The sequence below is a fragment of the Lampris incognitus genome, chromosome 3 (assembly GCF_029633865.1).
Source record: "Lampris incognitus isolate fLamInc1 chromosome 3, fLamInc1.hap2, whole genome shotgun sequence".
In the NCBI taxonomy this organism is placed as follows: domain Eukaryota; kingdom Metazoa; phylum Chordata; class Actinopteri; order Lampriformes; family Lampridae; genus Lampris; species Lampris incognitus.
The window spans coordinates 15,139,513-15,167,280 of record NC_079213.1 but is presented as its reverse complement, the minus strand read 5'-3'; the positions used below and the strand labels follow the sequence as shown (position 1 = coordinate 15,167,280).

At 41.3% G+C, this 27,768-nt stretch overlaps 1 protein-coding gene across 3 annotated transcripts; it reads right to left on the bottom strand.

The window, feature by feature from the left end:
* Nucleotides 1-4,034: 4,034 nt before the first annotated feature.
* ints13 (integrator complex subunit 13) lies at nucleotides 4,035-27,765 on the bottom strand. Of its 3 annotated transcripts, none has more exons than XM_056276646.1 (17): nucleotides 27,761-27,765; nucleotides 25,881-26,126; nucleotides 25,167-25,241; nucleotides 24,536-24,738; nucleotides 23,395-23,475; nucleotides 16,909-16,999; nucleotides 15,242-15,370; nucleotides 11,545-11,629; nucleotides 11,230-11,322; nucleotides 10,378-10,467; nucleotides 9,906-10,084; nucleotides 8,920-9,084; nucleotides 8,578-8,732; nucleotides 8,080-8,310; nucleotides 7,311-7,441; nucleotides 6,302-6,437; nucleotides 4,035-5,136 (listed from the first exon to the last, which is right to left on the bottom strand). In XM_056276646.1, the coding sequence occupies exons 2-17, from the start codon at nucleotides 26,103-26,105 to the stop codon at nucleotides 5,100-5,102; spliced, it is 2,106 nt and encodes a 701-aa protein (XP_056132621.1). In that variant the 5' UTR covers nucleotides 26,106-26,126; nucleotides 27,761-27,765; the 3' UTR covers nucleotides 4,035-5,099. The 3 variants fall into 3 exon arrangements, with proteins under 3 accessions (XP_056132621.1, XP_056132620.1, XP_056132622.1); XM_056276645.1 differs by lacking the exon at nucleotides 27,761-27,765 and adding an exon at nucleotides 26,789-27,144; XM_056276647.1 differs by lacking the exon at nucleotides 27,761-27,765 and adding an exon at nucleotides 26,825-27,144.
* Nucleotides 27,766-27,768: the final 3 nt, after the last annotated feature.

Below are 27,768 nucleotides of genomic sequence, written 5' to 3'. Positions count from 1 at the left end.
TCCTGTCCTTAACCTCAAAAATGAAGACTGCTCCATCATCATCATCATCATCATCATCATCATCATCAGAAAGAATCTCTTATCTCCATGTCTCATCAGCACCTTTTTTAATGACCGAGCATTTAACAATTTAACATTGTGGACAAATCAAAATCTATCTTAAAACCTTCAATCTCAATGAATGAGCAGCAAATGGCCCAACAAAGTAACATAACTGAAGACACGACACCATCTCCATCAACACATCAGTTGATGTTATCCCCATAAACTGAACTGGAGGCTTCTCTATCAGTGTCCCTGTTACCTACATTGGAGACATCGTTGACCAGATCAACACAGCCTTTACCTTCAGAGCTTGAGCTCAGCAGCAGAGAACATGAGAAACCTAACACAGCGATTCTGTTGGCTAGTGAGCATGAGAAGACTCCAAAAGCATCATCATCATCCCGCTTGCATCCGTTTCAAACACTTTCCATATCCTTGCACTCTGTCTGATATGGGCAGTTCAATAAGTATCCCTTTGCAACTGGGTCTCTAGAACATGGTGACAAAAGATTTACGTTCTGAATCAGGGTTAGACCTAAGCACACAGTTATATTTTGACCAATACAGACAAACACTGAAAATAAGTACAGAAAGTCTGATTGAGTCCATATTACAAAAATACTCTTCTTTGACTATGAAAATGCATCGAACTTTGACTCAAAACCATCAAATTCTTTCAGTCCTACCAACAATCTTTTATGGTCAGTCCACAAAAGTCTCAAATCCAGAATGGAAATCTGAAAGGGCAGGTCTGCTGTCGTTTTACAAAAACATGGTAGCTCCCTATGCTGTGCAATTCCAACCATGAAGGCACCAAATAGCTCTCCAAACACAACAGATCTATGGAACTTTCATGCCTTCCACAGAAGGTGGCATCAAAGTACCAAAACTCGACCAAACTGCCATAGTCCTAGGAATAACATTAAACATTATTCAAAAAAGCAGTGATGACCCAAATTCCTGCAGACTCAAATTCTGCCTTTAAAAGTGTGTCACTGTTCCAGTGACAGAAATACTAAATAGTGGAAAAACAGCAGAGGCATGTTTTGATCCCATTGCTCCCTCTAGTGATGAAGTACTTTACACCAAGTTGTCTGTTCCTCAAACACCTTGAGCCATCGTGTCCATTTTGTGGCAGCACTCTGGTAGAAAGTGGGTGTCCTCTGCCACTCAAAAGCTATCGCAAAAGTGCAATGGAGCATATTTCTAACTATTTGAATTCAGATTCAAACCACAAGAAAAGCCATTGGACTGCCTCTCCAACAGAGTTTACAAAATATGACCCAAGTGGGCAGTTCTTGTCAGGATTACCCCTCTTCTTGAAAGACGTATGCACCACAGCCATTTCCATCCTTTTCACAAAATCCAATACCATATGTCCTTCCACATTCCTCTCCTTGACACCATACCTTCCCATCACCTCCTTATCCCTTCTGTTTCCTTCACCAACATGCCCATTGAAGTCAGCTCCAATCACCACTCTCTCCTCCTTGGGTATCCTCTCCACCACTTCATCCAACTTACTCCAGAATTCTTCTTTCTCTTCCATCTCACACACAACTTGTGGGGCATATGTGCTGATAACATTCATCATCACCCCTTCAATTTTCAGCTTCATACTCTGACACTCTTCACCTCCAACACACTCTTGACATACTCTTCTTTCAGAATTACTCCTACCCCATTTCTCCTCCCATCCACACCATGGTAGAAGAGTTTGAACCTACCTCTGATGCTCCTGGCCTTACTCCCCTTACACCTGGTCTCTTGCACACACCGTATACCTACCTTCCTTCTCGCCATCATATCAGCCAGGTCTCTCCCTTTACCAGTCATAGTGCCAACATTCAAAGTTCTGACTCTCACCTCCACACTCCTACCCTTCCTCCTCTTCTGCTCTGTCTGGACATGCCTTCCCCCTCTCCTTCTCCTTCAACCACCAGTAGTGTAGTTTTCACCGGCACCCTGCTGGCAAACAGTACCGGTGGTGGTCATTGGTAACCCGGGCCTTGACTGAAACGGTATGGAAATCGGATTTATGATCCGCATATTTGAATTGGCAAAGGTTTTGTGCAAGACGCCCTTCCTGACGCTACCCTCCCCATTTATCCAGGCTTGGGAACAGCACTAAGAATGTACTGGCTTGTGCATCCCCATTGGCTGGGTTATCAAAGTCTGCTAGGCCAAAAATATTCCACTCCTCAGATCTCAAGACTGTCTGAGTCAACATTATAGGATGAAAACGATCTCATCAACATCTATCCAAGCAGAGGAAGTGTCTTTAGGTCGTTTCATTTAGAAAACAGAGCTCTTATCAATTCAGCATTTCCCCAGGCTTTCATGTTAGGTAAGTACCACTAACATGACTTTAAAGCAAAGTACAAAAAAATAGCTCAAACTGAGCTGCTTTGTGGCAAACAATGGCAAAGACTATGGGCATACTTGGTGATTTTCTTTTCTCAATGTGAAAAACATTAAGTACTTCACAGCAAAAAAAGTGATCACTTGAAGAAAATTAACGTTTTTTTAAGTATATTAATTTAATCTCATTTACTCAGTTCATTAATTTTGCTGATAGCCAATTCATCAACATAATCCATACATTTATTGAATTTGAGGAGATGGTGTTAATATTTTCTTGTGCACAACCACACTAGATGCTTATCTCTCTCTTGCATAATTTCTAACATTGATAAACTACAGAAACCAAAATGACTCTACTTTCGTTTTATATTTCAGAGTCTGTAAATCTCCCACCCCGAGTGTTGCATTCCATTCCAACTTTAACGGCCACTATTGGTTTCCCCTTCCACTACTCAATCCCGCCAAGGACCTTTCTAGATCCAGAAGACGGAGAGGCAGACAACCTTTCCTTGGAGATGAGGTTCATGGACGGGCCCCCCGTGAACGTGGGCACATGGTTGCTTTTGGATGGTTTGGAGCTTCACGGCATACCTCTGGAGGTGGACTTGGATTTTGCCCCCCAAGATCTCCTGCTGGCTGCCCGGGACAGATGGGGCCTGAGCACCTGGCTGTCTCTGACTGTGGATCTCCTACACAGCCCCGTCCACCCCTGTCACACCTTCACCATCACAGCCCATCACAGTCTTCACTCTGTCCTCATTCACCGCCGAAGGGTGGAACTGCTGCTGAGAAAACTGTCTCGATTCTTCAACAGCTCTGGTGGCCACCATCTCTCTGTGGTTTCTGTTGTGCCCGGGTCCACCGTGGTGTCGTGGTACAACTTCAGCTTATGTGCGTCAAATCCTGGTAGTTTAAGACGGTGCCATGTAGGCCAAATACAAAGCATGTGGTTGAAAATGGCTTCAACACAAGGCCAGGTCAACACTGTATTCAGCAATGCCATGCTCCCCGAGTTCCTGATCACACAAGTAGGACCTGTAAGCTACAGGCCTGACTGTTTTCCCAGTTCAACCACATCCCAAACAACCCCAACCATCCACATAAATACCCTGAATCCCGGCTTGGGCACAAACTCTTATCCAAATCCGACCTCTGACACCAGTGTCTCAACTACCACTGCCACCGAGACCACAGCACAACAGAAGGACCCCTATTGGGGGATAGCCAGCATGCTCACGGCTCTCCTTGTTGTCTGCCTCCTCATTCTGATAGTCGTCCTCACTTCTGCCATTCTCCATTTCTGTAAAGATTATGGGAGAAGAACAGTCGCCATTTGGCCTGCAAAAAGAGTTCTCTCAGTTCACAACACGGACGAAAAAGCCTTAAGACCGAGGCTGCCGCCGCTGTTCCAGCCCGAATTCCCTCCACCACCACTGAAACTGTGGATTAACCTTTCACAGGGTAACGAGGAACCTCTGACCTCAACCTACATGCAAGATAGACAAGCTCTAAATAAGGCAATACCACTTCCACCTCCCCAATACCAGTTTCACCCACAGTGTTTGCATGATAGGACACGGAGGAAAGAATCAAACAACAGAGAAGCAGGAAAAAATGAGCTCGATCTTTAGGTAAAAAGTTTGCCTTTCAAACCAATAGCAACACTGCATGAATTACACACGGTTCAACAGCAAAAACTTGCCAGCTTGCAAGCAAGCAAAGTCTTTGCAATTCACAAATGATTTTAGATATCTCACTCATAATTACTGAGACAAAGTGAATTTGATGTTTAAGTTAAATCCATTTAAACTGAGTGAAAACATAAATCAAAATGTTCATTTTTGCATTTACAGTCTAACTCACACTGACGTGTCCTCTATCGCAGGCGCTAACATGGAAACGTCCTTTATTTTCCCTCATCCATGTTGATGGGTGAGATGGCACATATTGTAGTTCGATGGACCTGTGATGTATGCCAATTTTTCACATCTGCCTCCATCTCAAGCTTGAGTAAGGTGAGACCGACTCAGCTGTTATTGTGACTGAAGTTTTTTTTTTAAGTTTCGTAGTCAATTTACAAAGTGAAGTTATTGCTATCATACTGTTTATAAGGAACGGCAGGATTTTTAGATGTCTTTTCTGACAAGTGCTTCATAGGACATTGGAAGTCTTTTTCACAGGATCAGTCACTAAAAATGCTTCCACAAATCAGTCAGATAAAAAAAAAAAAAACCCAAAAACATCAAGTACATACAAAACCTTTAAAAACAGCTCAGTCAATCAGTCAAATAAGAATGCGATCATGAAAACAATACTTTCCAACTCTTTTTTTTCCAAGATTCAAATGGTGATGCATGTAAAAAAACAAACAAAACAGATTCATTAATAACCATGATTCAAACAGATGTTACTTTAAGAAAACAAAAGAAAAAAGTTCGCTATCGGCAATCTTTATTGCTTTACACAATGTGTGAGCAGCATATCTACAAAATCTCAAGATTAAAAAAACAAACTAGAAAAACAATGTTGGAGTTTGTGACTGATTGATTTATGTTGTGTCTTTTTCCATTTCCATGTCCTTGGTTTTTCGGGAGTTTGGAAGAACAGTCCTGACACCAAAGTGTGACATCCGCTGTGGCCCACAATCTCCTCCTCCTAGCAGGGTGCTGCAAGGGGGACCCTTGGTAACATCATCTGGAGGCCTTGCCATTTTCATGAACATCAATACTGTGAATAATGAGCAAAACAAAAATAATTAGATCCATGTTTTTAATACATGAAAGGCACTGTCTCACCTTTAATTTTATTCATAAATTACATCCAAAATAAATCCAATTTGCCTTTTGGGATTGTGTGCATATGGTTCATTATATTTGTGTAATTGGTGTGAGGGGACAGCTGTGCATATTTTGCTGTATGTATGTGTATCATTCCTTGGGAGCTTACACTTGGGAACACATAGTAGGAATTTAGATTCAGATTTTCACTCAATTTTGCATAAAACAAATGGGTTCATTATAAGTATTGTGTTTCTGTGTCTCTCCCAGTCTGTCCCTGGGAGTCCATCTTTTCCTTACTGACCTTACTGACAAAACAGAATATGGACTATTCAGTTGGGATTCTCCTTAAAAAGGTCATGTGATGCTGATAACATTGTGCTGTATGTTACTTTTTGAAAAGGAAGCACTAATCTTCACCATTAGAAAAATCAGACATTCCATAAATCAGTAATATCAACGTAAACTTTATTTGTGGAATATTTTTCCAAGTTCTCTTTTAAAGCTACGACCCTGAGGATCATCATTTTTTGTTTAATGCACTGACACGTTTCGCAAGTGGTAGCTACACTAGTGTGACCACTAAAGCCCAAGGATCGGTTTTGAAGACTGACCAGTGTCGTTGTGGTAGTACCTACTACCTTCCACACTAAGAAAACAAAAGACATGACTGAACCTGAGTTTTAGCTATTGATGTTGTAGTACCTGTGTTGGTAAAGGACTTCTGTAAGTTTGGTCTGGCATATCTGCTAGCAACAACAACTTTGCCGTCTCCTCATACCTGTATTCCTCATACTATGGTGAGGATATAAAACACTGTGCACTGTATAATTTTCCCGAGGAATTACAATGAGCAACTACAAAAGCGTCCATGACTTGGATCATCAAAGATTAGCTGTTGTCTTATAGACTTGGTTGCATGTAATTCATCAGGATTGTAACTTTTAAGACATTTGTCTTAAGGCATCCCTTAAATAGGTGTGTAGGGTATTTAGAATGATTCCCCTAATTTTTCTACATACCCGCCTGAGAACAGTTGGTAAGACAAGTAACAAACCTAACTGTTCTACCAAAATGACATATCAGTGGAACATCAGACAACCCTTCCCACCCACCCATTCTCCTCTTTAAGGTGCTGGTAGAGCTCAGCCTTGTTGTTGACAGAGTTGATTCTTCCCACAAATTCTTGGTGCTTCCTCGAGTTGGCCGCAGTGATCCGATTGGTCCACAAGGTAAGAAGAGAGACTGGACCTGCGGCAGCGTACGAGAGACAAGGCCAGGCATAAAAAACACATTGACAAAGGCAAATCATACTGATCACAAGCGTCATTGCAGTTTGTGGATTTTATGTCAACTTATGCAAGTATTGAAATGGGTTGCTCTAAAAAGAATTACCGATTATTGACAAATACCATGTCCTATTTTGCTGATTTTTCTCCTCACATTATTTTCATATTTACCAATGACTTTAAAGCTATAAACTATCCATCCATCCATCCATTATCCAAACTGCTTAGCCTGCTCTCAGGTTGCGGGGATGTTGGAGCCTATCCCAGCAGTCATTGGACGGCAGACGGGGAGACACCCTGGACAGGCCACCAGGCCATCACACAGGGCCCACACACACACACACACACACACACACATTCATACCTAGGGGCAATTTAGTATGGCTGATTCACCTGATCTACATGTCTTTGGACTGTGGGAGGAAACCCACGCAGACGCGGGGAGAACATGCAAACTCCACACAGAGGACGACCCGGGACAACCCCCAAGGTTGGACTACCCCGGGGCTCGAACCCAGGACCTTCTTGCTGAGGCAACAGCGCTAACCACTACGCCACCGTGCCGCCCAGCTATATACTCGGTAGAGAAAAATAATTAGGATGATTTTCTTTTACCACCAAATAAGTGTAGGTCTAAGTGTAACTTCTAATTACAGGTAGTTGATTAGTTTAGCTTAGTAGTCTCTTGACAGGTGAGCAATTTTTAAAAAATCTATTCACATTGGCAAGTAAATCAACAAAGTGGCTGGTAAGCTGTGGAATCCAACAGGCACTTAAGCCAGTAATTTTAACAAGTAAGCTAGCAGCAAAGCAGAAAAAAAGTTTTGCCAATTACCCTTTGCCTTCTCTAAGGGCGGAATCTCCTCCGCGGCCAGACGGGGCTTCTTGTTGAGCGGCTCTGGGGAGTCAGGAGAGTCCTTTATCACCTCTGACTCTGGCTCTTCTTTATCCAGTGCACCCTTTAGCCTGAGGGGTTAAAAACAAGTCAGTCAAATATGAAGTTAGCGTTTTCACTCGTACAATTTAAATGACATGCAGAAGGATTAATTTTTTTGTGCCTATCTGAAGGTGGTAAAATTCACCACACAAAATATAACCAATATTAATTGATTTTACTCTGTCCGTAGTTCCGCCAATGACTGCTGGGATAGGCTCCAGCATCCCGTGACCCTGATTAGGATAAGCGGCTTGGATAATGGATGTCCGTAGTTTACGGCTCACTGATTGAAAAGTTGATACTAATTAATACCACATACACTGAATCTATAAAATGACTAGGGCATCTGCTTATTCCATGAAACAGTTCACATTTACTAATTCTTAAGTGACATACAATCCAGTTCAGGTTTGAAGGAGGATTGTAGACTGAGAGACTAATTTTAGAGGGCTTAATTTGGCAATGTGACAGCTGAGTGTGTCTGTGTGAGTTAAGTTGGTAATGGGAGGTTATTTTGAAGGGTCAGATGATGAAATGATACAAACAGGTTAAGTCTTATCCACATTTCTGAAAAACAAGTAAATTTGATAAGAACCAGGGTAAGACTGTTGTTTTACACTTCTAAGTACACACTGAGCACAAACGTAAACTCTCACTTCTTCCTGACCTTTCTGAGTCCTGCCAGCTTTTCTCGTCTGCATCCTTGCTGCCGTTTTTCTCTGCCCTGTCTTCTTTGTCCTCTCTCTTCCTCCCTCGCTTTTTCCTTTCCTCCTCCTCGGGCGGTTTGCTACGGCAGGCGATGATGCAATCCAGAACCCGCTGGTGTCTGTCGGTGGCCCCGGCATGAGTCTTTACCAGTGTCTCCAGTTCATTCCACATTATGCGGTACTGTTCATCTCTTGGGGTCAAAAGAAGACGTAAAGATGTAAGAGATCCTGTCTCATCTGCTGCTGTTTTTGAGCATTTTGTCCCCACTGTGAATCATGTCTCATATGCTCAGTTTTGATGTTATTGGAAGGGCAAAAGATGTGAGTAATAAAAAGAAAATCAGTTATACTGTGAAGACTGGATACAAGTTAAAGATCCAATTAGTATTTGACATTTGAATCAGTTTTATGGACACAAAGAAACCAGTGAATTTAGAGCAAACACAAACACACAATACCTCTTGGGGCCCTTGCCTCTGGAACCCACTGTGGAGATGGGGAGAGGGTCATTCTTCCTCTCCATGTCCACCAAGTTATAGACTGTCTTCTGGCAGGTCAGCACGTCCTCCTCGGTCAGAGTCTCCTTCACTATCAGGTTAGCCAAGGGGACCACCTGGTGCAGTAGAGGGAAGGACATACTTTGAAATAGGATCCACATGGTGAGTTTGGCTCATGTAGAGGACTATCTCATCATGTTTAAGGATGTGATTATGGTAGCAAATAAGTGACAAAGCCAGAAAAACAGACAAAAAAGAAAAAAAAATCTAAGGAATTTCTTTGCAACCCTGAATGATACATACTGCCTGCATGTTGAAGATGGTGGTTTGGGAGATGATCATTGGCCAGTAACGGGTGTGGCGCTCTAGCTGAGCCTTTGCCCTTTCAACTGGGAGCTTTCCAGAGGGGTCAGGAAATGATTCCGATACTGGTGTTAGCCGGTTTTCTCTCATGAATTCTCCAAAGTCCTGAAGAAGATTACAAACTGAGTATTTACAAGAAAACTACACAGAAGGAACAATAACGGTTAACTCTACATTCCTGGATGCCAAGTTCCATTTGTCTGAGGCATATGTTTCAGCGACACAAACTATTTCTTAACGGTCTAGAATTTACATGGCAGCCAGGTTGGAAAAACAGAAGAACTTTAATCCAACGTTTCTGTTTGTTAACTGTAACTGGATCATGTTTTCATTACAACCAATATTCTGCTAATTTTTCAGTCATTTCAACAATGCTGTTACAAGCTGCCACACATACATCATGAACTGTTTACAATAATGCGAACAAGGTCATATTCAAATTTAGATCTATTTCAAGGTTACAAGTATGTATATGATTGCACAAAATATTCTAAATTTTACCAAAAAAATCAAATGGTTTTATTGTTATGGTTTAATCATTTAGGAAAAGGGTTCTTCAAGGCAAGCTCCTTCATCCTCAGCGATGTGCAGACTGAATCATGGAGCCCTGTATGGTAGAGCGTGCCATAATCACTGCCACGGTTTGAGTTTCAGTTCCTAATGGGGCCACAGGTGCAAAAACGAATGGTTTCATGGCCGATTCATGATTCTGATTGAATGTGCAATTATGGCTCTGAGGATGGAATCATTGGTGTTTCCTGAATACGACTTGATCAGTTTGTGTCAATTTCCTACATAGATGATACACATTTTGGAATTAAACATTTTGTATATTTAAATACAAAAAAAAAAAGACAAAAAACAAAACTTTGATATCCTTCTTACTGAAATACCAGTGTAACATGTTTTGTGTAAAGTGAACTTACAGTGATGCGGTAATCTGTCACTCGACCGCCACAGCCTTCGCTGATGGAGGGCGGGTCTTCTAGAGTGGAGCGGGTGCTATTGAGCACGTGCAGGAAGATCTCACCACCATGGCTGCTGAGCATGTGGCTGATGACCTTTGACCCCGATTTACGTGGCTGTTCCAGGAGCACTGATCGCCCTGGTCAATCAATCAATCAATCAATCAATCAATCAATCAATCAATCAATCAATCAATCAATCAGTTCATCCATCCATCCAGTCAGTCAGTCAGTGAGTTAATAGTCAGTCGATCAAGAGATATAATAAACTTTGTTGTAATGAGCTTAAGCTTGAGGTAGTTTGGAGCCTGCTGTTTGGAGCTTTAATAGCAAGTTCAAAAATCCTAGATACTAAAAACCTGTCACATAATAACAAAGTAACTACATGACGTTGCATGGGTTTCTATTGATACCGCAATGTTTTCAGAATTACCGTTCAGGAGAAAGTTGGTCAAGCAGGAGGAAGGACGGCTGTTTACATCAGTGGGTGAGATGCGATAGGCTCCCGTGCAGTAGTGAAGTTCTGAAAAGAAAGAAAACCACAGCAACAAATTCACCCCAAACACATGCAAACAAAGACAGCCACTCTAAACTAAGATAACTGCTTTGAGAAAAATCTGACACCCATTCTGGTAAAATGATTGCGGGTACGAGAATCAAATTTGCCATAAAATATAACTGAAGTAACATTATACTTAGAGACTTTTTTTGTTGTTGGAGTTTTCCCCTTTTTTCTCACCAATTGTACTTGGCCAATTACCCTATTTTCCAAGCCGTCCCGGTCGCTGCTCCACCCCCTCTGCTGAGCCGGGGAGGGCTGCAGACTACCACATGCCTCCTCCGATACATGTGGAGTCACCAGCCGCTTCTTTTCACCTGACAGTGAGGAGTTTCACCAGGGGGATGTAACGTGTGGGAGGATCATGCTATTCCCCCCAGCCCCCCCCCCGAACAGGCGCCTCAACCGACCAGAGGAGGTGCTAGTGCAGCGACCAGGACACATACCCACATCCGGCTTCCCACCCACAGACACAGCCTATTGTGTCTGTAGGGAGGCCTGACCAAGCCGGAGGTAACACGGGGACTCGAACCAGCGATCCCCGTGTTGGTAGGCAACGGAATAGACCACCATGCTACCCGGACGCCCTTATTTAGAGACTTTCACAAAAAGATATGACGTGTGATTTTTGCTTTTTGATTACTACACAACCCCCCCCCCCCCAAAAAAAGTCAATATAGTGCATTCGAGAATCACATTCACTCATCCATATTTGGCACAGCTCACCTATGCTGTTGGTTCTGGGAGTACACCATTTCAGTGTGACCGTCTCCTTGAGACCGCTATCTCGACTGGTGCTCCCAGCCATGTGCAGGTCTCCTACACAACAGAGTTAGATGCAGCTTATCAAGATGTCATATCTCATGTGATGTACAAAGAGCAGGAAACCAACAACTAACAATGGAGGACTAAAAAAAAAAAGAAAAAAAAGAAGCAGAAATAGAAAAATATACTGTGTATATTTATATAGAATAACTGTAAGAAACTGACCACTCTGAATATTCGGTGAAGAGTGAAAATGTTTTGAAAGTTGGCACCCACCACTTTTGAAGAACTCCAGATGGGCGTCTCTGTGATGCAGGAGCTCTACGTCATAATTGGCCGACGTGTTAGCATGCTGTTCTTCCTGCATGACCGCAGAGCAATAAGCACATAAAAACCAATGCAAACAGGTTAGCATAAACTCGATTGCTGGCGCACACACTTACGCACAAACAGTAACACAGACACTGCTGATTTCATGTATCAAGGGGTGAGGGAAAAAAATGGAGAAAGGTAAAGACAAATGGTCGATGTTTGTGTGTCTGAGTCATTCACTTAATTTGAGTTTTCAGTGCTTACGACTTTTCAAAAGACTACCAGTAGATAAAATTCGAGTTAAAGAACCTACTTATTAAGAATGTTTCGTCAGTGAGCATTTCATCAGTGATAAATATCATTTAGTACTGCACTGCGTAACAACTTCCCACACTATAGGAAGGGAGATAACAGCGGACTGAAGCCTTGGTCATGACATACGTTAGTATATTGTGCATTCTCGCTATGTGGAATCCCCTTACACTTTATAATTCGTGCACCAAAATCATCATTGAAGAACTTCTGCTGGACTGGGAAAGATGGTGGTATTATAACAGCTACAGAATGAATCGGATGGTCACATTTTAAAACTAAGACATGACAAAGCATTACACAAACACACAGAGGAAGAGTAGCAGCAGCCTTCCTCATGGAAAGCGAAGGAATTGACAAGGATGGGGACACTGAGGCCAAGGAGGAAAGTCAGGACAACGATAAGGTGTGCACATCTGCTCGACACTGATAACAAGGTTGAAAAGTCAAGGAGAGGCAACGTGGGTCACAGATGACTGGATAAGTTACCATTTTCGTATAAAAGATGGTTTTCATCAGAAACCAATATGCAAAGAAACACAAATTATACATGCTGACTGAATGCCAAAGCTTCAAAAGATAAACACACCAAGGCGAGGTGTAGGATTGGATAAATCACAATAGAAAACTCAAAGAGAACTAGACGCATACACCTGTTACTGATGACTTTTCAGTCGATGTGTCTCTGTGTCATACTGAAACAACGCCACAAAATTCTCTGAATGGAATTCTTAACTTGAGGGCTTAATGATTTTCTACTAAAAACTCAGATCCGTGTGCCCGAGACCCAAGTTGCCTTTCCTTTACCGTCACCTGACCATCAAGTTGTACAACAGGATGACCGTCAAATCAAAAACAGTTCAATGGACATTGTGAGTCTGCCAGCTGTAGTTCAACTCAAAATACACACTGCCTTGTGTAAGTCAACTCTGCGCTCCCTCAGTTACGTGTGTGTGTGAGAGAGTACTGACCTGGTCGCAAACATTTAATGTGGGCTAGCAAAACAGAAAATACAGCATGAAACCAGCAGCAGGTTTAGAGTCATATCAACATGCAGATGAGATGAACGAAAAGATAACACTGTGAAATATCATGAGCCATGATTGATGAGGAGGGGCTAGAGAAGGCAAAATTTTGAAGGGCAAGTACACAGGGATTAAAGCAAAAAAAGAAAAAAGTCTGACTGAAAAATGTTTTCAGGCTAAGTCATTCTTTTTTTTGTAATCCTAAAAAAATTTTTTTTGATTTTGAAAAGGTTGGCACATGACAAGTTAATATATCGAATGAGACATCTCACTGGTGACGCCACTAATAGAAATAAAATGGCTAGAAAATAAGAGATCCATACAAGAGAGGATACAGCACTGGTCATAACCCAAAGAAAAGGAACCCACTCAAGCAAACAAAGACAGGAATCATATTTCAGGATCATCAAGCAATGTAATTTAATTCCAAAAATGATCCCAGAATGGTCCCTCAGTATGGTCTCTTTCAGTCATCCTGATCAGCATGGATTCAGGCCAAGTCAAGTCAAGATAGTAGTTCAGTTCAGGCCAATTCAGTGCATACGTTTTTAATTTATCTTACTATAACACCAAACAAAACAATGTTTTTATTTTAAGTGAGCCTCTTATCACTTAACAGAAAAAAAAAAAACTGACAGCATCAGCTTCTGGAGGGCTTAGGTGGCTGGGGGGGGGGTTGTTTGATCAAGCTGTTTAGGCATTGTGCGTCGTTAAAATATGCATTTTCACATCATTTTGGACCATTATCATTACAATATTTATCAAAACATAACTTGCTGTTTTTCACAGTACAGTCAGACATTAGAGAAGAAAAGTGAAACAAATATGCTCACTGATGAAGAGAGCGCTATGTCCTGAAGTAATCCTTCACATTTGTGTGAATGATCACACTGTGCCATACAAAATAACACTGGGAAAAAAAGTTACAGTGAATCGATTTGAACTGCAATTTTCTCATCCTCCCACAGCCATTTGACCATGTAACAGCGTCTGGCTGCTTACCAAAGTTTCTGTTCGGCTGAACGTCTGTAGACAGCTCACTTTCCCAGTAGTCACTTGTCAGCTGACAGTTATTGTAGAGAGTTGACTCTTCGCTCACTCTCATTCCACTTGCATAACTAGTTAACATTTTTCAGATTGTCTTTTTGAGCTCATTATCTGTGAAAGATGTTAATCTTGGCTGCTGACAGATTTTCTCCCTGGTTCATTTCAGATGCTAAGAACTTGTTTTTACTCATCATGAATGTATTTCCTCTGTGGCAGCACAACACGCTACAGCAGCCGTCAGAAACTCCTGCAGTTTAAAACACATCCAGATAAACTGATCCAACTTTCTTCGATCCTGCAGTTTAAACTGGACAAATGAAACACTATCAGTGCTGACTGACTCTGAAAGACTCACTATATACGGATTAAAAACCCTCGCTAGCCTAGCAACATTAAGGCTACAAACAACCCATAATGCAACACTCTGTTAAATACCATAGATCCTCTGGTACTCTCCCCATTCAAAAATAATATCTGTTGTAATCAGGTATACCTGACTGCGGCCTACAGAATGGGGCGGGGTTCAACAGCAAACGTTTAATCCCACCCACCATTTGATTTGATTGGTTTAACTGTCGAATTTGGGCGGGGTTAAATGTCAATTTCATTGGTTCGGACTTGGGTTTAGAGTTAGGGATGGATGGGATTAAACGTTTGACATTGAACCCCGCCCCATTCTGCAGGCTGCAGCCAGGTACTCCTCGTTGTAATGAATGAACATGTAATTGTCTAGTACTGAAATATAAAACCCCCCCGCTTTTTTTAAACCGAAGTTTCTGAAAAAAATGTTGTCTTATATTAGGGCCAATATGGTATCCTTTCTCTGCAGAGAGGTAGAGACCTCTCAGCACAGCTTTTTCTGTTAGTTCGGTTTAGGCGCTCCACAAAAATGGTTAGGTGCTGCACCTAAATAATAAATCTTATAAGGAAAACCCTGCACGGATCTCATGCATGGACTCTCTGGAATCCAACTGACGGAAATCTGTTGTGGCGACACATAACTTTAATCCCTGAGTACAAAAAAAAACTGAAAAAGAAAAAAGAGGGAAAGTAAGTAAAAAGTAATTTCGAAAAAAGAACAACAGACAGGAGGAAAGAAAAACATCCAAAAAGGAAGAAAAGAAGAGAGAGGTAGGGAGGGGTGCACTGCATTCTATTAATGGCATTTCAGTAGGCAGTCTCAGTTGAGTAAAATAGAATATAGTTCCTTCATATGAGTAAACTATCATTTGGCAAGGCACGTGTTGGGCCAGCCAACGGGCAGAAATGGCCCGTACCTTCATGGGGATGTTAGTTATGGTGGTGGAGGCCAGGTCAAAGTGCTGTTGGACCAGAACGTTGAGTTTAGTTGCCAGGTGCCGCCCTGCACGAACACTGTGAACCTCACTGGTCAGCAGAGGAGATATCTGGAAAAAAAAGCATATGGAGATGGACAGAGAGTAACATGGGCCTGGATCCAATGTGGCATGGTGTTAAGCTTTGGCATGTGAAACATGGTCCTAACCTTGCTTTGGGAAAGGGCTCAAAGATGACCCATACGACACATTATTGAATATATATTATGTAATAAAAATGTAATAAGTACAAAACATTAGCAATGTAGAATATGATCTGAAGCCATTTCTGTTGGATAACTGAAGTTCATCTCGCATCACACATGGCTCGCCAAACTTTTGTTAATTACAGACTTCTGCTTAAAATATGGATGGGAAATGTGCACATCATTAATGTTTGACAACCCTTGACTGTCTTCTTTTTTATCCTCAGTTCGACAGTTATTCAAATTTTGTTAGCTCACTTATCTGTGAATTCTTTTAAACTAACATTAGGCAAAAGTTAAGATACGACATCGGAGTCTTCTCTTTCATTGCAAGCCGACTGCAAGCCACTTTGGTGGGTAACCAAACCTTGTTCACGGGCCCTTTTCTGCTTCACAAATATAAACAGCAAGAAAAATATCAAAATGCTTAATTTCCCAACCTTTTGTGTAATGTTTCCATTGTGTTAAAGCAAAATATCTCTTGACTGTATAGCAGGCTTATTGGAGATGGACATGAAGATGTACCTGCGGTATGTGTGCTTGTGTGTGTGTACTTGCATGTGTGAATACAGATCTTGTGTGTGCACATCACCATCATAGTGAAGATGGAAGAGGGGAGCTTGTGCGCTGATTTAAAGAGATACTTTCATGCTGTTTCTGAGCACATTTTTAACACAGGTGGTTTGAATTACAGCCGAAAGGTAGGTGTGGTTTTCTGATTTCATAGCTATTGGCTACTGAAATTCAGGGTGGTCGTGTGGGTGTGGCTGGATGGGCTAAACTGCTTGCCGTAGAAAAACCAGAAATTCACTGGTGACAGCCCCTTTCCTGCTCTGTCGTCACTTTCCAAAAAAAAAAAGGCGAGCGATGAGACCACCGACAGCAGCTTTGAGGTTGAGGATGTGGAAGTGGAAGAAGATTCCTCTTTCTCAGTGGAAGTTGACTACTTGCCTCACGAATATGTTGCTCAGCCAATACAGCCGTATTCCTCCAAGCCAAAAGGGTGCGTCTCCACTTTTATAGTGTCCCGCTACGGACACGCCCTCTATGCTGATGGTAATTCATGATGCGGCAAGTTACCACATTTTCACCAACCGGAAATCAGTTACTTGACCACCGATATCGCTCCTCTGGCCATAAATGTGATTTTAGGGCTACCATTTGTCTCATCGATCATATCCACACTCCTTACATCGATTAACAACAGGAAAAGTCGGATTTTGATGCAAGTATATCTTTAACTATGCTCATGTTTCTCACTCTAGCATGAAGCAGATCAGCCCTCCCCACAAAATCCTAAATCCTCCATTCCCCTGTTCTTTGACCCGTTCCTTTTTCCTTTACTAAATCACTGCTGATAGTGATTTTGGGAATACCAAGCCTGAGCATGTTACTATCATCTACCTCTTTTTTTGGTCTGTCAGAAACCAGTGTGTCCTCCCCCTGCGGATAGATGTGAACTAGAACAAGCTCACACTGTTGAATGGCCATCAGTCTGAAACACACAAGAATTGGGAAAACAAAGTTGTTGGTTAATCAGTCATTCAGACGCACATAAATCCATATACAAAAGGGAAAAACAACAACACACATTTATACTGCCAAAAGCAACTACAAATAGCAAACTTTAATCATTTTCCTTCATCAAGAACCAAACATGCGTTACTTTACATGAACCACATTAGTTATTCATACATGAACATTCTTAGTAGTGGGCAAATCAACAGATTACAGATAAAGTCATTTTCTCTCCACTAAGGGTAGTTAAAAAGTGAAACTGCTTTTTTAAGTTTTTTATTTAAGTTAATTTTTTTTTTATCACTTTAGTTTTTATTTAAGTTTTTAGGTCAATACAAACATGGCATCCGTATTCAGAAGTAAACATTGAATTATCTACATTTACTTGCACACAAGCCCAACAGGGCATCTCAAAACAAAAACAAAAAAAACCACAAAAAAAAACCACAAAAAAATGAACTACAAGAGCTTCCTGTGGGTCTAACTTTCCAGTCTTAAGTGTTGTCATGAATTATGTTGTCGCGTGTTTGCTCCTTAAACCATGTCCATTTCTTCGACTGGTCTTCCATCCGAGGTACTGTAAGTCTCAATCGATGAGTCAGTTTTTCCATTGTATGAATGTCCTCCTCTATTTCCATCCATTGTCCTTGTGTGGGGGCGTCCACCTGGCACCATTTTCTTGTGATTGCCTTCTTAGCAGCAATCAGCAGTACCTTAACCAAACATCTATCACTTGGCTCTATATCGTCATTTTTAAAATTACAGAAATAGAGGGTCATATAGCACTTAGGGAAGTCATATCCAAGTACCTTTTGTATTACATCATGAACCATCTCCCAAAACATCGCTAGCTTATTACATTTCCAAAATATATGCGAGTGGTCTACATCCTCTTTTCCACATTTCCTCCAGCATGACAGTTTGGTGCTGGAGTATCTATTTTTGATTTTTAGTGTAATAAAAAAACGTATCAGATTTTTCCAGGAGAATTCCCTCCATATCCGCGAACTAGTAAAGGATTGATGAACCTTCCACATATTCTGCCAGTCCTCCTCTGTAATTTCTGTGCCAAATTCTACTTCCCATTTTTATTTTATATATGTAGTTGAGTGTTTATTACTTGTGAGAGCTTGATATAGTACAGATATAGTCCTAGATTTTCTCCCTTAAATGTGTTAATTATAATTTGAATCACACTGTTCACCTCCATGGAGGGTCCTCCCCTGATACGTTTGTTGTAATAATCCCTTAATTGTAAATATCTAAAGAAGTCATGATTCTCCAAATCAAACTTGTCTTTCATACCCTGAAAACTCTCCATCTCCCCTTTTTCCTCTAGAGTGCACCATGCTGTGATTCCCCAGTTAACCCACAGTTTAAAAACTGTATCATGCCTCGCTATAGTAAAGTCTCTATCATATGCTACCCATCTCAATAACTGTATCTCATCTTGTAATTTGTTGATTTTAATCAATTTAAACCATAACTCCAGTGTAAATAATGTGACTGAATCCATGTGGGTCTTTGTTTTCTTGTATACTTCTTTATCCCCTAAAATATTCTGGATAGGGTACCCACCATATTCCCCTTCCATGACTTTCCACTTGGCCATGTAATCTTGCCTACACCAGTCAACAGCATATCTCAGCTGGGCAGCTTTGACATATTCTTTTAGATTTGGTAAACCCATACCTCCCTTTTCCTTTGAGAGTTGGAGAGTTTCATACCTTACTCTGGGCTTCTTCCCTCCCCAAATAAATCTAGATATTGTCCTATCCCACCTATCAAATTGAGCTTGAGTCACCTCTACAGGCAACGATTGGAATAGGTAAAGAAGCCTTGGTAGAATATTCATTCTAACTGTCTCAATTCTTGAGCTGAAGTCAAGTGGCAGAGTGGGCCATCTATCAATATCCTTTTGCATCACATCGTTGATCTTGCCGTAATTTGCTTTATGTAATTTAGACAATTCCTTGGTAATGTAAATTCCCAAATATTTGATTTTGTTTAGATTCCAATTAAAGTCAGATTTTCCCTTGAATTCTGTGGTTGGAGTATAATTGAGAACTAGCACCTGTGTTTTTAAGATGTTAATTTTATATCCAGATAAATGACCATATAGTTCTAGTAGCTTCATTAGTTGAGGGAGTGATGTATGTGGTTGCTCAAGATAGGCTATGACATCATCAGCAAATAGCCCCACCTTGTGGACAGTGCCATTCACTGTCACTCCATTAAAGGCTCAATGAATAACGCGAACAGTGTCGGAGACAAACAGCATCCTTGTCTTGTCGACCTCTGCAAACTGAACTTGCTCGTTAAACTCCCGTTTATTTTAATCCGAGCATTAGGTTGTTGATATAATGTTTTAATGCACTGTATTGACTTATTGCTGAACCCTAGTCGTTCCAATACTGCGTACAAAAAATTCCAAGACACCCGATCGAATGCTTTTTCTGCATCTAAACTTACTAATAGTGTAGCTTGTTTTCTCTTACTCGCTTGATCAACAATATGCAATGTCCTTCTGATATTATCATGCGTTTGTCTTTCTCTCATGAATCCTGTTTGATCTTCATCTATCAAATCACCTATGAATGAGTTTAACCGTTTGGAGATAATTGTCGTATATATTTTATAATCTACATTTAATAATGAAATAGGTCTGTAGTTCCCACAATATTCTTTATCCTTTCCCGGTTTTGGAATGACTGTGATTATTGCCTCTGACCATGATGGTGGTATCTTATTATTGTGAAGTGTCCAATTGAAGGATCTCAGAAGTAACGGTGCCAGCTCTTCCCTAAACACTTTGTACCATTCTGCAGGGTATCGCTGCCCGGGCTTCTATTGTTTTTCAAAGAAGTTATTGCATCTATCACCTCTTCCATCTTGATGTCAGCTGTTAATTTGTCACTTTGGAGCCGTCCCAATTGAGGGTAAATCTAATGAATTCAAAAAGGTATTAATTTCTGCTTTGGGTGCAGGTGTGGGTTGTGAATATAGCTCTTTATAATATCCCAAAAATATGTCCTCTATGCTTTCTGGTATATTCGTTAACTCATTTGAATGGGGGTCTCTGATCTTATTTATGGCCAACTGCTTGCTGTTTGCGAATACGTTTTGCCAACAGTTTAGTTGCGCGCGGGCCTGTTTCATAATATCTTTGTTTGAGAAACAAGCTTTTTTTCTCAACTTCATCTAACAGTTCTTTATTAATGTCTGACTTAGCCGATTTGATTTGCTCCAACACCACGGGGTTTCCTGCAGTCTGGTATTCCCTCTCCATTTCTCTTAACCTGTCCGTATTCTTTCTGGATATAATTGATCTTGCCTTTTTGATCAATGCTGAATGCGCTATTAACTTTCCCCTGATGACCGCCTTCATGGCATCCCAAAATATTGTTAGGTCTACTTCCTCATTGCTGTTTTCTTCTAGATATGTCCGAATATCCATCTTTAACATAATCTTACTCTGTTCACTATTCAGTAGACCCACATTGAACCTCCAAACCGTATTTCGCTTTCTACAATTCAAATTAATTTCTAAATATACTGGATTGTGATCTGAGATATCCGCCCCTCCAATCCCACACTCCTTTACTCTGTAAATATCGTCTTTGCTCATAAGGAAATAGTCTATCCTTGAATGAACTTTATGTACAGCTGAGTAATGTGTATAGTCTTTTTCCTGAGGGTGTAATTGTCTCCACACATCATCCATCCCCATCTCTTCCAGTGATATATTTACAAATCGAGTGACCTGTATTTTAGTCCTTTTGATACTGGTCGTATCCATTTTGTGATTCAAAATGACATTCAAATCTCCCCCACAAATTAAGACCCCCTCTGACTCGTTTGCTATCTCATCAAACAAAGATTTAAAAAATCTTTTATCACTTTCAGGAGGGGCGTATATATTTACCAATGTCACTGGTTTGTTCTCTAACCTACCCTTCACTATAATATATCTCCCCTCCTTGTCTCCAATCTCCCTATCATAATCGAATTGAGTTTTGTTTGATATTAAAATTGCAACACCTCTCCTGCGCCCTTCCTTGTAGGAGCTATAATATGAATGTCTGTACCCATAGTTCTTAAGTTTCCCATGCTCTATCTGTGTTAAATGGGTCTCTTGTAGGAATATGATTTGTACATCCTCCTTTTTTAGCTTAATCATAACCTTTTCCCCTCTTCTTTAACATATTTAGACCATTAACATTCAGCGACATTATTTTAGTAGTGTGAACCATCTAGACATATTGATACTCTTTTTCCATATATTCCCACAGATCTCCAAACAAAAAAACTGCAAATATAAAACACATTAATCAACAACAAAAATAACTTCCAACTAAAGGGGCCTAACCACCTCGAGTCGCCATTGGTAGGTGAAGGGGAAATCCTTTTCAGAAAGGGCCCCACTCTAGACTTGACATTTTGCCCATCACATGGGATAGGCCTACAGCCTTGTCTAGGTATGTCCAACGTTTGGCAACCGTATAGCCTACCTCTCTCCGTGGCATGTGATGAAAAAGCCTTTTGTAATGGAGCTCAACTCAGTCAGAACGATACCAATCCTACTTTCTCCGATAGGCCTGGAGCTTCTCTTTCGCTCGCTGTGCAGCTTCACGTCCTCCTTTTGCGTCTTGGACTCGTTGCCACCCTGCTCGCATCCCAGTCGCCTCCACCTGCTCTGTGGCCGTGGTTGCCGTGTCATCGTCTGGTATCTCGATGTCTTAGCCTCTCGTCTTCATGTCCATCGCAGCTTCCCTGGCATTGTCGTATGTCTTCGTTCCGTTGTTCCAGTGGATCCTTATTTTGGCGAGGGGTGTCTGGAAACGAATTCCTTTACCCTTGAGCACTTTCTTAATGCCCAAATATGATTTTCTTTTCCGGACCACTTCAGCTGCGTAATTGTGATCAAAGTAAATACGTTTGTCCCCTATCTCTATCTTATTCTTTTTCCATGCTTTCTTGAGAATCATTTCTTTTATATCAAACTGTTGAAAGTTCACCACTATTGACCTGGGGGGAGCTGTCGGAGGGGGTTTTTGAGCGAGGGCTCTGTGTGCTCTTTGTATCTGGAGATTGGTCCCTTCTTCTAAGTCAAGTTGAGTATTCAAGAATTGTTCCACGTACTGGGTAATGGAGCCTCCCTCCGTTTCCTCTGGCACACCAAAGATTCGAATATTGTTCCTCCTTGACCTCCCTTCCAGGTCCATTATTTTTTCTTGCATCTGGCGCGTTTGGGTCGACATGTCCATCAGCAGTTCTGTTGAGTCCGCCTGCCATTCCTCTAGCTCGGCTATGCGCTTCTGGGCCTCACTCATGTACGCTTTCTGCACCTGTATTTCGACGTTGCTCTCTGCAAACTTCTGTGTCATTTCTTCTCGGAAGCAAGCAATCTCTTCCTTCACTTCCCTTTTCACCTCATCTTTGAGTCTGGCAAAGTCACCTCGTAGCTCTTGTTTGAATTCTTTTATCTCTTTAGCGATAGCTGCTAATCCAGCACGCAATGTCTCAGCTGTGTCCGCCGCCATTGTAGCTTCTTCTACCTCGTGTTTGCTATGACCTTGCTCTGACTGTTTCTTCGCTCCCTGTGTATCTGGTGCATTACCCTTTTGGATTGTACGGCTACCTTTATTCGAATTACCTCCTCTTCTCATTTCTCACCTTTTTTTGCGTCGAGTTTAGTGTTTTAGAGGATTTATTTTAGCCAACTTGCGAGAGGCAGAAAGTTGTGCTGCTATTCAAGTCACCATCTTACCGGAAGTCTATTTAAGTTAATTTTAAGCTTCCTTTATTAATCCCCTTGGGGAAATTCATTGACTGCAAATTAACCCATCCTAGCTGTGATGTGTGTAGCTAGGAGCAGTGGGCTGCCGCCTTCATGCTGTGCCCAGGGACCAACTCGTTCTTTTCCCATTGCCTCGGTCAGGGGCACAGACAGGAGTATTAACCTTAACATAACATACATGTTTCTTTTTGATGGTGGGGGAAACTGGACAACCTGGAGAAAGCCCACCACAGACATGAGAAAATCATGCAAACTCCACACAGAGGACTACCTGGGATAACCCCCCCAAGATTGGACAACCCTGGTGTTCGAACCCAGGCCCTTCTTGCTGTGAGGCGACAGTGCTAATCACTGGGCCACCATTTCTACTATGTAACATGTGGCCCCTGATGGCAGATTTTAGTTTTCATAATAACCATTTTGAGCCTGGTATCAACCAGGTATCCAGTCCAGATGCCTGCACACTCCTATCGACATTTCTTTGTCTGTTCAATCAGTTAGACAAATGTTAACACAGACAAACATATACACTGAACAATGTTATTTTTCTTAACACACTGTCTACCACTTACCTGTCTGAGCCTGCTGCCAACTTGTTTTGTTCTAAGATGGTTTCTTGGATACAGTCTTCTAACATGCGAACATGAGTGTCACTGTAAAATCCAACAAAAATAAGAAAAGGCACTTTACTGGCTAGTTAATAAGAACATAGCAGGAGAATGTATTGCAACGGATTACACGACGACCAATTCATAAAAGCAAGCACATACACATGTGGTGAACAAATATTAAAGCTAGAATGCAGGACTTGTACATATAACTGAATGTTCGTGACATTCAAGCCCCTGCAAAACGAGTTCACACAATGATGATTAAGCCTACCACTGCTACGTAAATCTTTCTGTATTTCACAGTACACAAGAGTTTTAAATCTGGTGTCTGTGGTGACATTCCCGTGCTGCATTCCTGGTGGTGATGCCTAGTGATGCTTTTTGCATCAACCAGCAATGACTGCTTTGGCATAGCTGAACTTCCATGTGTTGAAAACGTTCACATGGCTCCGATTAGCATGCCTTGGGCTTGGAAGCAACGGCGGAAAAACCGAAGAAGCGTCAAGAAAAGTTTCTGATGCTCCACAGAAAAAAGATACTCAGCATTCAGAGGACGGATTAAAGTCAAAGAAAGAAAGTGATCGATGGCGAGGACAAACAGATAATCACTGGTGTCGCTTTTCCTTGTTGGAGAGTGCTGCAAGATGACAAGTAATTACTCTCACTGCCAGAAGGAGAAGACAAAACTTCCACACAAACTTCACAATGAACACATACAAGTTTCTAATTTCATATGAATTTAATGTAAAATTTGTCATCACCTCATTAACCCCCCCAAAAAAAACAAAACACAAGAAAAACACAACAAACTCTCACACTATGTGTCACATCACAAGTACACACACACACACACACACACACTACTTATAAGCAGGATTCCCCTGTAAGGTTTATTCATATGCCTGCTCTCAAACTGTATTGTGCAACTGTCTTGCATTGTGTCAACACATCAAATTCTTGGAACACTTGTGTGTTTGCATGAGAACAGCAGTTTAATGGCATTCTAGCCACATACAATTGGAAAAACTAGCAAAAGGCAATAATTTACCAGCATTTTTTTCAGTAACCAATAATAATGTACATTACGGAGCACAATGTTCACCTTTTTGCGTTGGTCAGGCAGATAATGCGCCCCCTATTGGCTACCCTTTCAGCCACATCCATCAGGGTGGTGCGTTTTTCATGCTGCAGCTCGGTAATTTTGCATAATGATTCCACCGCAGCCACCAACCCATGCAGGATGCTACAACACTCAGGGTCCTCACATGGATTAGGTGGCCCAACAGCTGCCAGAGCTGACATGAGCTGGCTCAGAGAAAGAGAAGAGAGGAAGTCCCCGGTTAACCACCCAAGACATATGACAAGCCCAACTCTGAAGTGTGTCTACAAAATGTGGACACCGATATCTGTCGTTAACATTGTAAGAATAACAAGCAATGATGTTTATAAAAGTCAACGGTCAAAAAAAAATTCTAATAGTTGAAATTATGATGGTTGTCCAACAATACTGAGGTGGGGAATTAAGAGAAATGCTGGTCATTTTTTATTGGTGGCTGCAAAGTTTGTTCCAATCCAACTGTCACTTAGCAGGTGGTCTAGAAGTCGCTGAAAGATCTACTGTGATCTGTTATTCACATGAATGCATTACCCAACATCTATGATCAATTACATTAGCTCATGTTTTAATTTAAAAATACTTAGTGTGAATGAGTTACAGCAACATCGGGTATTACCTCATGGGTGCTCTGGTCTTCCTGCCTCCAACTATTCAAGATGTGGAACTCTGAGTCACTAACAATATAATTGACCTGAAAAAGGCAGGACAACAGGCAAATCATGTGGCTGCGGTTATTTGGGAAGTTACAGTGCCTTCAAAAGTATTCAACCCCCTTGACAGTCATCACTAATTTCTGGATTATAAAAGATACTCACACATCTATTTCTAAACAATATTATTTTTGTGAACCCATAAGCTCTAACAGCATGATCCCAAAGCCAAAAAAAGTTATATTTCACTGACTTTTTTAAAATAAACTAAAAACTGAAATATAGTGCTTGCGTAAGTATTCAACCCCCCACATATCAATACTTTGTAGAGTACCCTTTTGCTGCAATAACAGCGATGATTCTCTTGGGGGTTGAATACTTATGCAAGCACTATATTTTAGTTTTTAATTTATTAATAAAAAGTCAGCTAACATAACTTATTTTGGCTTTGGGAACATGGCGTTAGAGCTTATGGGTTCACAAAAATAACATTGTTCATGAACAGATGTGTGAGTATATTTTATAATCCAGAAATTAGCGATGACCGTCAAGGGGGCTGAATACTTTTGCAAGGCACTGTATGAGCAAACTATACAGAACTAATGACAGTTAAGTTAGTGATGTTATAATGGCCATCCCACAAATTTGTGCGCATGGTATAGGAAAATAAGAGAGGGTACCAGTTTGCCTATTGGGTAAACATCATAGAGGATTCTGCAGTACTCCATTGAGCACTCCACTGCGCAGGTCCAGAGAGACTTGGACACTGGGGCCAATGGTATGACACCTTGAGCTCGACTCTTGGTCAGCACGTCACACTCCACCTGCTGACGGCTTGACTCAGCCATGTAGGGGCAGTGGTCCACCACAAAGGCAGTCTTGTGAGAGACGGAGAACATCTTCATTTTGGGGAACTTGTATAGGATCTGAAGGGATACAGGAAAAGGAAAGGGTTCATTTGGAGGAATCACAAATGGAATGTCTGTTACATTTTTATTTGAGAATGTACATCTTGCTCCATTTGCAATAAAGGTCCCCTAAACTCTGGCGCAAATTTACTGAGGAAAAGACCTAACCCTCTTATCTTCTTTTTCTTTTACACTCTTATCTTCAAACCCTCAACTCGAAACACGTTACACCACAGTATTGTTTTCCCTTTGCTTAAATCTATTTCCAGTGTTTATAATTTCATTACTGCAGTTATTGCCATTAATACGTATTACATTATTCATCTTTTTCCGTCATAGCCGTTTATCAATTTTAGCTACACTTGCACGTCTTTCTACGTCTGCCTAAACAAAGTTGTAACTTTGTTCTTGAAATGTGCCCCAAAGATCAAATTTGTTCGTTAGAATTGTCATTAGCGGTAGTCGTAATATCTCGTTGATACAACACGGCCACGGTTCCAAAGAAACATAATGATTACTTTGATGCTAATTTGCCCTTTGTGTGTCAGCCTTTACCAGGTTCGCCAAACACTGAGCTATTCAAACATTCGGGGTAATTAAAGCATCTGTGTCGCTTTCTCTAAGCTGTGACAATCGACATCTCCAAAATCCTGTCATGACGGTCTGGTTCATGGCGTTACCTGGGAGGGAAAAGAAACTTTCAGGCGAGCCGCTACCTTTTCACGGACTGAGCGTTAAACTCCAGGCTGAAAACTGAAGCTTTTCTCTTCGGCAATCGAGCCACCGACCTCGGAACTAAAGACCCGTCGGCATCGCAGCGTGCTGATCCACGAGACGTTTCAACCGTTCCTCCCGAGGGGAGTGTGAGCTACACGCCATGGACTACTATCGCGTTAGCTTCTCGGCTAACGAGTTCGCTAGCGCTGAAAAGCTACTGACGCGGACGGGTGCAAATTAAGATCTCTGGCTAACGGGACACGAGATGATTTCAAAACATTTTTCGCTGCCGCTGAGTCAAAAGCACCAGCACGGACGATGCGACAAGATAAACAAAGCGAGCAGAGTTGTTATTAGCGGAACAACTTCCGGCTCGTCACGCTTTGTTCTCCCCCAACACAGCGAGGCGACTGTCCCGACAGTTCCTTGCTCTCCCGCTTCTTAATCGATTACACTTTCATAACTGCAACCACATACATCTATATTTTTATCTTTATCTATTTCTATGTATCTATTTTGTGTATGTCTCTATATATGTCGTATGGATATATATCACATACTTATTTTATCTTATTTAATCTTATTTAAGACAGCATTTTTCTTGCAGTCGTAATTGTACTAACAACGCCAAGCCAAATTCCTAGTGCACATGGAAATAAAAGGATTCTGATATATATATATATATATATATATATATATATATATAGAGAGAGAGAGAGAGAGAGAGAGAGAGAGAGAGACCTTCTATTCATTCTAATCCACAATAGATATACTATTTTACAAACACGTATCCCCCCCCCTGGATATCTCTGCGTCTACACAGCCAAAGCACAGATGCCAAATCCATCCATAAATGAAAAATGAAATTTAAGGGAAACTAGTATGTTGACTCGGAGTGCAGTGTCTGTAGTTCCCCAGAAGTTCCTATCAAGTACCCTTGAAA